Genomic DNA, 11,429 nt, shown 5'->3' with positions numbered 1-11,429 from the left:
GGTGAGTGACAGCTGCGTTTCATAGATGTCTGCAAGAGGGACTTATTTTTATATAAGATTAGGTCTGGGTGACTGGGATGAAAAAAAAATGCCTGCCTCCCTGCCAAATTTTGGCTCATTTGGCCCAAAAATGAAAAAGTTAGATCCACTTGAAGATTTGGCAGGAGAAGGAGAAGAAGAAGAGACGCAACAAAAAACAATATGTTGCAATCTATGTATGGATTGAAATATAATTAGTGTGGTCATAGTATGATTTGGTCTAACGTATTCCACATTAATTCCCAATGTGTTCTTCGAGAATTGGATCTTGTCAAGAAGGTCTGTGTCTACAGTTGATGCCATGTTTTACAGGTGCTGTGGAGATCCTCAGGAACCTGGAGGTCATCGACTTCCACCTGCTGTACTCGGGGAAGGTCTGCATCGACGAGCTCCCCCGCATCCGGCGCCTGGCTCGCCGCGACTGCATCAAACTGCCTCACTTCCTGCTGGACCAGGAAGCCTACAGGAAGAAGCTTCGCCAAATGGCTGCTGTAAACAATATCGCCAGTCCGCACAGGAGGAACGAAACCAAGAAAGCTTCCGCCGTCTCGAAACAGCGAGCGGGGAACATGTCAAGAAAGTTCAGCCTCTCTGTACCGAACTTAAAGAACGTTCCTGAACCGCCGAAGAAAATCCTGCTGAATCGGAGGAAAGCTGCTCCTAATGTTTTGACATACAGTAGGAAGTATCAGTATGTTTCAGGGTGAGCACAGTTTAGACAGCTGGTGTTAACATTAGTATTGTATAGCTTGTTACATTTAAGTGGACCATGACTCAACCAGAAAGAAAGATAGACTCTAAAATGTGTGCCATGTTGGCAAAGTGTGATATGTACTGTCAGGCTTGTCATTGAGTTCATAATGATTATAATTTAAATCTCATCTTCATGCGTTTTACAGACGTCCGCTGTAATCCAATATGGCGTAGATGACATCAAATGAAAAGTCTGTATAGACGATAGGTGTAAACTTTCAGTATTCATTGTTACATTTAGGTAGAACATGGCTCAACCAGAAAGCAAGATAGACTCTAGCTCTAAAATGTGTGCCAAATTGTTGCCAAAGTGTGATGTAACAATATCTATCTAGCAGTATTGTTTAATTATGTCTCAGAATAACATAAAATCCTTGGTTTTAGCAGAATAGTCATCTTCAAAATCAGACAGTCATAGTCATCTTCGAAATCAGACAGTCACATTGGTAAATATCTACCAAACAAATAAATATATAAATACATTTTTTTTAGCTATCACCCACTCTGAACACTGATCTATGACAATTGACATTGATCATTGGATGTGAGATAATGTTGAAAGCCATGTTCTACTCTAATGTAACATTCTACATTTGTTTTTGTCCCCTACTCTTGCCTGGTAAAACCTACCTTGCTGTTGTCTTTTAATGTCAGAAGAGTATGTTTTGCACTATCAGGGATAAGTAACGATATTTTATCTACAGTTTTAAGTTTCACAGTGACTTCAGGAAGGCACTTTTAACCTATGAAAGAATATATTTGTGTGATCATCGAGCTTTTTTATTTGTACAGACAAAGTTACTCAGTTTGTGCTGCTGGAAATACTTCTATTCAAAATATTTAGTTACATGTATAACTTTGTTATAACTTCGTTGTATGAAGTTATAACATTGTTCAGCTTTGTTGCTTTTAAACAAATGTATACCTAAGTTGCATACTTTATTATTATGTTTATACCTTCTTTGTGCAATTCAAAGAATGTTGCTGCTATTTTGCTCAAGCTAATAATATTTATGACAATTTGGCAACATGTTTTACAACATTCGGTAGCAGTCCTGATGCCAATGCGTTGTTTGTAAAGATGTTTGTGATTTTTTCCCGTTCTAAACGGATAATGAGTGTGTTGAGGTGTCTGCATTTTACCTAAAAATCATGCCAAACAAGTTGTACTCTGGTGTCAAATGTTGTTCACATTTGTTTTAATAAGACTGAATAACCTCTATTAGACAATGATTGGAAATAGAACATTCCTGGGTAAGAACAGAATTATCTTCGTATGTGTACATCATTCCATTGACCAAAGTTTTGTACAATTGCTAGTATTTGCTACTATACTATCGATGTTGCAGAACTCGAATTTGCACGTAAGATGTGAACAAACATGCTTTTTTACTGTCTAAGACACTTTATTATGACAGAAAACATGGTGATTGTTGTCTTTTCTCATTCTGTGTATTCTTGAAATCATTACATCTTATATATAACGTTATATATGGTTTCATCAGGTTGGTTAATTACATATACTGGGTTCGCACCTACACAACCAATGACGTTATGTTATAGTCCTTGACACAATCAACGAGATTTTAACCGCAACAGTTACTACGTTAGAACTTTCATTGTGGCTTAATGAAATTTACTACAGTAGTACTTCTTGTGGTGAAAATGAATTTACCGACTTAGTTGTTTTTAAGTGTAGTCTATTGCGTAGTGCAGTGTACAAGCATCTTGCTAAAGTTCTCAGAGAACGACAAAGATAGTGGTGATGAAACTGATGATGTTCTTGATGAGTCCCGCTGTTGGTGTTAGCAGAATTTACCGACTTAGTTGTTTTTAAGTGTAGTCTAGTGGGTGGTCCAGTATGCGAGCATCTGACTAAAGTTCTCCGAGTACGACAAAGATAGTAGTGATGAAACTGATGATGTCCTTGATGAGTCCCGCTGTTGGTGTTAGCAGAATTTAGTTGTTTTAAAGTGTAGTCTAGTGCGTGGTCCAGTGTGCGAGCATCTGACTAAAGTTCTCAGAGTACGACAAAGATAGTGGTGATGAAACTGATGATGTCCTTGATGAGGTTCACCAGGAGTGCCACCGCCAGACTCTGTCCCCAGAGCGTCGCCGCCGAGCTGGACTCTACAACTGCCTGGCACTGCTGGGGCTGGGCTGTATCTGAAATCCACAAAAAACAGTGTTAGTGCACTTGGTTATATCCACTATAAACATATGCCCTCCTTACACATATATACATGTATGTACCATATTGCAAAGATATGGAAGTTGGCTTATTTTCCGTGCCCGTCCATTCAACTGCACATGCAGTTATTGTAACTGTTAAAGGAGGACATGACATGGTCTTTAATTTCAAACGACTTTGAGGTTATTTTTGCAGTGTGCGGAGTTGCTAGCATGAGGGGTCAACGTTTTTTGCCTTCAGGTACAAGTTTATGAATATGTTCCTTGTTCCTGCGCAATCTTCCGGAAGGCTAAGCTGTTCGTGGAAACGAAAAATAGAAATGTATATATACGGAAAAATAAACACAAGTAATGTTCACGACTATATTTACGTCTTGTGTAGTTTGGTGTCTTTCGTATCATACTTTTCGTTCTCGAAAGCTGCTCGGCCGGGACCAGGTTTGCAAATGTGACGTAGGCCTAAGGTATATGGATGCAAAATCTGGTCACCACTGGCCACGACAGTGTGCATGGGACACATACTACTAGATACTGTCTTGGGCGGTATTTACAATCTACAAGAAGATCTTCTTGTAGATTGATTCCTGCGCCCACCCACCCGTTAGTTTCATTCGGTGGTTATAGCAAAGGACCAGGCGTTATGAGAGGGTCTGCATGCTCTTTTCCGTAAGGCGTAGGCAGGCCTTTTTAATTCCCGTAATTCGTAGGGTAAGCTATTTTATTTCACGTAATTCGTAGTGAGGATGGAAAATTTACCGTAAAGCGTAGCCAGTGTATTTCACGTAAGGCGTAATCTAGCCTAAAAATTTCACGTAAAGCGTAATTAAGCCTAAAAATTACCCGTAAATCGTAGCTGGCCTCCCAAATTTCGTAAGTCGAAACGTAGTCTACCAGTAAATTTAGTCCTTCAAAACACAGGAAATTGCGTTTCAGAGGATCAAGATTTCAAAATTTCGCCGGACCTCACTTGCGACTCCTTTCACCTTCGTCTTCGGTCATCGACATGGTAAAAATATGGTATATACCCTCAAAAATCTTTTTTTTTGCAAATAGAAATGTCATTGAAGTTAGCTTAGTCTGCCAGCAAAATTTACCCATCAGAATGCAGGAAATATCATTTTAGAGGGTCAAGATTTCAAAATTTCCATGGTCCTCCTTGTGCCGCCTCGCGCCTTTGGAACTCTAAATTCTGAAAATATGTTGGGGATGTGTGTCAACCTCAAAGATCTGTTTTGCTAATAGAAATTTGCTCATCAAAATGCACAAAATATCGTTTTATAGAGGGTCAAGATTTCAAAATTTAGCCGGATCTCCTTTGCCACTCTATTCACCTTCGGTCACCGACTTCGTAAAAAATATGTATCATGGCTGGGGGATGTGACGTGTCAACCTCAAACACATTTTTTACTGATAGAAATGTAATTTCACTTAGTTTTCTATAATAGCCAAAAAAAACTGGCGTTTCAGGGGGGCAGGATTTCAAAATTTTCCCGGACTTTCCTTCGGCGATCGACGTTGCAAAAATAAGTTGGCTGGCGTCACCCTCATAAGCTTACGCTGAACCCCTGGGACTCTTTAATTAGAAATGCCATTTAACTTAGCTTTGTTTGCCAGCGAAAATTTCCCTTCACAATGCAGGCAATAGTGTTTCAGAGAGTCAAAATTTCAATCTTTCTTGCGGAGCACGACCCCGCCTCTGTCGAGTGTTGCCAGCCTTCCAGAATTTAGCGTAAACCGTTGTCAGCCTGTCTGAATTTAGCGTAAAACGTTGCCTGCCTTCGTGAATTTAACGTAAAGCGTTGTCGACCGTCCCGAATTTAGCGTAAAGCGTTGTCAGGACCCCCCATGCAGACCCTGTTATGACACCATATACACCTCGGGGCGGGTCATTAACCCTTAATTAAAATCTAATGTGACCAATATTTGGTGTCGAAATGTCTTTATATGCCCTGTGTTTGACCCGCCCACCTGTTGTGTTGATGAGAGCCGGCACGTAGTGGTCCCACAGGGCGCACTCCCTGGCCTTCTGCCCGGTCACCATGCGGGGCGCGCCCGTGTCCAACATCAGGTAGCCCCGGCCGGACTCCGTGTACGGGCTCCACACCGCCTCGTTGTTGTTGTTGGGGTTCCTGTGGACGTTTAAGATAGTAACATGATAGCTATTCTTGAGCAAAGAAACGTGCATGATATATGTACATATTGCAAATTGTAGCACATCATCATCGATCATCATCATCTTCGCCCGGCATGTCAGCGTTCAGGCCGTAAAAATGACGGGTCAGTCACTTTGATAAGATGCTGGTTAGGAGTGACTAGAAACCCAACGCAACTTGCAGCACACATCATATTTCAATAACAGTACTCGATAGGAAAGGCATTGCTTAACGATTGTTGTAATCATGGAATTATCATCACAGAGCAAACGCACTTTAACACCGGTTCAATAACAGGTACAAATGCGAACTCATGAAATCAACACATCGAGGAAATATTGTCATTTGGTATTCAGATCATACGATGCTCGTTTGTAGAGATGCGCTATCTAAAAATAACATCAAAGTACGAACATACAATGATTGAAACATACATTGAATAGAAAAAAAGATAAAGTTTTAGAGACTGTTACCCTGTTCTGGCAAAGTTTGCCCAGTGTCGCATCATCCTCCGGGACAGCTCGGCCTCCTCAGCGGTGTACCCCAAGGCAGCGTCCAGGGGCCCCCCGAACACGAACGGTATTTCAGCCGTGTGGATCGTGCCCGCCCAGTCGGGAAAAGGTGAGTTAGAGGCGACATGGTCGAATTTGTACACATACACCGTCGCCCCCACTCTGGTGTGGGCGCGCGCCGTGCTAAAAGCCGGGCAAACGTACTTCTCATCGTTGACGATCGTGTCCAGGGCGTCTCGGTACATGTTCGCGTCATCGGGGCGCGACCAGTCCGTGTACTGGAAGGCGACTGCCTCCACTGCCGGCTCGTTCAGACCAGTCGTCATTGCCTGGATGTTCTGTATGAACTCGCTCCTGCCGATGCTGTTCTCCGAGCCAATAGCGTACCCGGGAAGTCCAAATAGTATAAAGAAGATCATCCCCTCATTTGCGTTGCTGCCCAGCAAGATGTCCGAATGTTTGAACTCTCCATCTTCGAGGGCCTTTGCCGGGTTTTCTGGGATGAAGCTGCCGTCGATGACTGGAAAGAGGGGCGGGTAGCCGGCCACAAGGCTCGCTGCGTCCTGTTCTCTCAGACAGGCCAGCATGTCGGCTGGGCCTTGTTCAGTGGGGCACCCCAGACTTTCGGCCAGAGCCTTGGTGCTGCCGTACATGTCGTCTGCAGGTAGGAGCAAGCCGGGAAGTAGAGCCGTCCCGCTCTGTAAGATGGCGCGGCTAAACACGTCTCTGCTCTCGGGGGACATCAGGTGATAGCCGACGCTCGCCCCGCCCGCACTCTCGCCGAAAATGGTGACCTTGGAGGGGTCGCCTCCGAATGACGCGATGTTGTCCTGCAGCCACTGCAGCGCCACCAGCTGGTCCGTCAGCCCCATGTTGCCTGGGGCGTCCTCCGTCCCGGTGTAGGCGAACCCCAGCGTGCTGACCCGGTAATTCATGCTCACCACCAGGACTCCCTCTGTGGCGGCGAGGTACCGGCCATCGTACATGTCAACGGCAGACGAACCACTGCAAAACCAAGTTTGTGTACATGTTTACCATGGCCCCAGACCTGACCTTCTTCAGTCCATGAGTGGGAGATACTCGTGAGCAAGGCTATCTGTTGTCGGGAGTTGGTCACATGTTAGGACAACACATGCATGATCGGTGTTTGGAAGATGTTGTGTTTCGTTGTATTTCCGTTCTTTGTACAAGGTTGAGTATTCAATCCTTGTCGTGTTAGCTTTAAAGATATACAATCTTTATTGACACGACAAAAGTACAGCGACTTTCGTAAGGTCTACATGTATAACAACTACTTACAGTACAACTAAACAGACATATATGGATATCTATAGGTATGATTAAATCAACATATAGGGTCTAGCATGTCATTAACACTATTAGTTCTACGGTATAAACATTCGTGGATATATTTGCCTACTTGTACACAGTGAGGGTTATCGCCTCCCAGAATGTAGTTGAATTTATCTATCGAACAGAGAGTAGCAAATTCTTTAGAACAAGCGGAAAGTAATGTGAACAGCTCTGTGCGTTTATCATTATATCGAGAACAATCCATAACAAAGTGACGTTCGTCTTCGATCTCATTTGGGCAAAATGGACAAAACCTCTGGTCACGGGGAATTTTAGTATATCTTCCGGCTTCTATATTTAGTTTGTGACTACTGATTCTCATCTTTGTAATTGCTCTACGAAGTTCGAAACTGTGTACATTCGAAAGATACTTCTTTTGTCCGTATCTTTCCTTTAGCGTAGAATAAATGCAAAGTTTTGAGTTATTCTGGATAGAAGAATGCCATTCTTGTATGTATATATCCTGTAAACGGAGTCGTAATTGGTCGGTTAGCATATTAAATGAAAGACGTGTCGTGAAGGTATAACAATATTGTTGTATCACAGCATACAATAAACGCGGACACTGATTTTTTAAAGAACGAAATAACTAACTTTCCTTGTATATAGGGTATAAGGTCTTGATGAACATTTGGAAAGCCAGACGCTTCTACAAACAGAGTGGACTGTAGCCTGACACGATGGTGGGGTTCTGTTTTAGACCTATGTTTTAGAGTTTATCAAATACATGCAAACGTCAACTAAGCTGAGATTAACTGGTGGTGTAAAAGAAAAATCCTGTATACGATCTACCATCCTGATTATCCAAATTATTTCGGTACAAATAGATACGAATTGAACACATACGTTGAGAATCCTCCACCGTATATCCAGACCATGACGGGTGCTCCTGTGGGGACGGGTGTCGGCTGCCACACGTTCAGGTACAGGCAGTCCTCGCTCAGCGGCGTGTGGATCTGCAGTGCCGGCGAGAAAGCCGAGCCGACGTCGCCGTCCTGAAAGCAGGCGTTTGGTTTCCTGGAGAATGAATGATAATGAATTATAGAAAAAATGCTAGCATTTTACATCCAACACTGGAATTAACACTATAGGGACTTACCCATCTAAACTCCGTCGACCTTGCTCACAGAATAAATGACCCTTAAATGACTCCAGCAGTCCGAAATATTTAGAGTCCCTCCCACCGTCAAATGTATATATAACTCAAACGCTGTGTTATACTAATGGCTCCACCTGTGAGGCGTCGCCAGTCCATCAGGACCGAAATATTTGGTGGCTTCGAAGCCCGGCTCCGAAGTGTCTCGGGCCCCATAGTTTTATTTCATTTTATTCATTCTACCAGGGAAATCACACTCAGGCTACTGTCTGCTTTTCAGGTGCCTCTGGACATACATAAACATACAACATGATAAACATACACTCAAATTAACATAGGAAATAGGTAGCAATGTATAACTGTACGTCCTGCCGGCTGCTAACAGTACTACATATATTTCAGTCCGTTACTGTTGCCAAGGGGGTTGCTGTAATACTGTTACTGTTACTGTTACTGTTACTGTTACTGTTACTGTTACTGTTACTGTTACCGACCGCGTGGCGTTGTAGACCCCGTCCCAGGGCTGCAGGCGCTCTGCCCGCCGGAACCGCCGGGCCCCGACGGGCGGGTGTGCGAACGGGATGCCCAGGAAGGTGTTGACGGTCGTCCCGCTCACATCCTGCTCCAGCCCCAACACTCTCCCCGCCGGCGCCGTGACGTCAGCCGCCGCCTGGACCTCACCAGGGCCGAGCAGGGCGGCACACACCGTGACTAGGACACACAGGAACATGGTAGGCGATGGAACTGTGGACAGAAATCAGGGTAAGAATCTTGGGTAGTAAAAATCTTTCCCAAAATCTGATTTCTTTTCCTTGAAAATGATTATCAAGACTTTCACAGGAACCGAACAGGGTGGCAGAGTCTCACCGCAACTAGGACACACAGGAACATGGCACATAGGAACTGTGAACAGAAAGGAGAGTATTTAAGAATTTTGGATAATAGAAACTTAGATCTGTTCCGAAATATTATTTCTTTTCCTCGAAACTTAAGACCTCACTAGGGCCGAACAGGGCGGCACACACCGCGGCTAGGACACACGGGAACATGGCACATAGGAACTGAAAGCACATAGGATCTGTTCCGAAATATGATTTTCCAAAAGTAACCTCCGCAGAGCTAGAGCCGTACGGTGGCAGTCTCACTGCGCCGCGGGTAGGAAAATCAAAAAATCTTGAGACTTTGCGGTAGATCTTGAGACGTTTCGAGTCAATATTGAAATTTTTCATGAGGATCTTGAGATCTTTTTATAACGTCTCAAGATTCCTTAAAAAGATAGAGTCACCGCTCTTACCTGTAATCTTTACAGGATCTGTAGTCGGTTGTGTCCTCGCTGCGACTTGAATGAGTCTGTGGGCTGTACCCCTCACGGTAACTTCCTGACTTATTTGCGTTCCGGGGTGTTGTGGTGATCAAATAGCCTCCTCATACATTCATTCATTCATTGATCATGACAACTATTCTTCCGTGATGACCAACAGCCAATAGTTGCTCGTTTGGTAGAAAGTGACCTACAGGTCGGGCATGTCACCAAGACCGGAGTTCAGGCATCGAGACTTTTATACAGTAGCCTCTACCAGGCTCCGCAGGTCGTTGGTCAATAGTAGAAATTATAGATCTAGAGGTACAGTTTAAGCCAGATAATTGCACAACGGATTAACGCACACTTCTGTTAACTGCAAGAAATCCCAAACTGGTGCAGTCCAGCTGGATAATTGCACGGAATTCACTGGCAAATAGGCAGTGCAATTAAGCGGCTTCTACTGCAATGGTGTGCTAGGGATCCTTGGGTCCTCTGGCTGACCGACTCCCCTAGCACACTATTCCCTCTACTTGTCAATGTTCTACTATTTAACCAACGATCCAGAGAGCCCGGTAGAGGCTAACGTTATTGTGTACATGTAGTATTACATTATTTGTATCTCTATCTATATCTGCATAGCTGGTATTACTACCGTGCTTCGGCGTAAAACACCTGCTTCCGTATCTGTATCTGTATCGGTATCGCTGGTAAATAAAAAACAGCACTTTGGTATGGCATATCAGCTTCTGTACGTGTATCTCTATAGCCAGTATAAAAAACAGCACTTTGGTATGACACATCAGCTTCTGTACGTGTATCTCTATACTATAGCCAGTTTAACCGCCCTTCGTCGTAATACACCGGGTTTGCACGCACGCGCTCGGCACGGCAGCAGCTGGTTATATTCCACTGAAAGACCTGTCACACATAGCCTTTACTTTGTACAACTAGCTGTATACTGTAAGCATTATTTGAAGCTGTCCAATGAGGATTTCCCTGCAGTACTTGGTGGCAATGAGTAGTCCCAGAGTACGATACTTCTCGGGAAAACCAATTTTTGTTTGCAGTTAGCCAATGTCAGTAACTCTGAACCATGACAAATGACAAACATGCCGGCCCTCTCTCTCCGAAGGATCGCATTTGAGCAAAGTTGTTTAATGACGCATACGTCAGTCCTGTTGCTAATACCCCCTTTCCACTAGGACGGCACTCTCTCCGCGCTCTCTCTGCGACCTCAAATTTGACAGATCGCTCAACGAATTCTATAGAAAATAAACGAATCTTTTTACACCTTGTGTGTTTTGTTGTCTTCTCAGTCACACTTTGTACGATACGTTTTGTATGATGTACCAAGTGTGAAAGTGAAGATTACACATATCCTATTTAGGTCGCAGTGAGAGCGCAGCGCGATCGCCGTCTAGTGGAAAGGGGGCCTAACAAAATTGGGGTTGGGCTAAATATGTACACTCTATATTCAGGACCAGTGGGCCGTAATATCTGCATTCTGCAGACAAAACAGGGTTTTGAGAAGATTGGCAAAGTGTGATTGAAACGTCGAATGTTCTTTGTCGTGCCTTATAATTATTTATCCGTAAAGTCCATGCCTGAATACAACCTTACTCAATACGTGTGTGTTAGGCCTACGTCACATTTCGAAACCGGGGCCCGGCCGGGCAGCTTTCGGGAACGAAATGTATGGTATAAAAGACGCCAAACTATACAAAACGTAAAGAGAACAGTCATGGGCATTATTTGTGTATATTTGTGTATATGTATACATTTCTATTTTCGTTTCCACAAACAGCCCGTCCGGGTCCCTGTTTGGCAATGCGACGTTAGCCTAAGAAGCGCGTGTACTTATATCCAAGCAGATGTATGGAAGGCTGAATCGTCACGTTTTCCTAGCTTGAGGGGCGGATTTTCACGATCACAGAAATGAGCAGCTAGGATAACCTAACGGTTTAGACTCCCAACATCTGCTTGAAGTTTACGTGTGAACAATTACGTATACAATAACAGACACCGGATTC

At 43.8% G+C, this 11,429-nt stretch overlaps 2 protein-coding genes across 2 annotated transcripts in view; one reads left to right on the top strand and one right to left on the bottom strand.

Annotated features, from left to right (window-relative positions):
- The window catches only part of LOC118422304 (uncharacterized protein KIAA0895-like), a 6,514-nt gene extending 5,597 nt beyond the window's left edge, over positions 1–917 (top strand). The window contains exon 7 of the mRNA XM_035829822.1: positions 299–917. Coding sequence (XP_035685715.1) covers positions 299–746 — 448 coding nt within the window. The 3' untranslated portion in view covers positions 747–917. The remainder of the gene's footprint in view (positions 1–298) is intronic.
- Positions 918–1,957: 1,040 nt separating this feature from the next.
- LOC118423133 (cholinesterase 2-like) lies at positions 1,958–8,007 on the bottom strand. The gene is made up of 4 exons (XM_035831137.1): positions 7,847–8,007; positions 5,609–6,652; positions 4,951–5,111; positions 1,958–2,958 (listed from the first exon to the last, which is right to left on the bottom strand). The coding sequence occupies exons 1-4, from the start codon at positions 7,876–7,878 to the stop codon at positions 2,813–2,815; spliced, it is 1,383 nt and encodes a 460-aa protein (XP_035687030.1). The 5' UTR covers positions 7,879–8,007; the 3' UTR covers positions 1,958–2,812.
- Positions 8,008–11,429: the final 3,422 nt, after the last annotated feature.

This window comes from Branchiostoma floridae, chromosome 9, assembly GCF_000003815.2.
Source record: "Branchiostoma floridae strain S238N-H82 chromosome 9, Bfl_VNyyK, whole genome shotgun sequence".
Taxonomy (NCBI): domain Eukaryota; kingdom Metazoa; phylum Chordata; class Leptocardii; order Amphioxiformes; family Branchiostomatidae; genus Branchiostoma; species Branchiostoma floridae.
The sequence above is the reverse complement of the archived record's forward strand: the minus strand, read 5'-3'. Positions and strand labels throughout refer to the sequence as shown.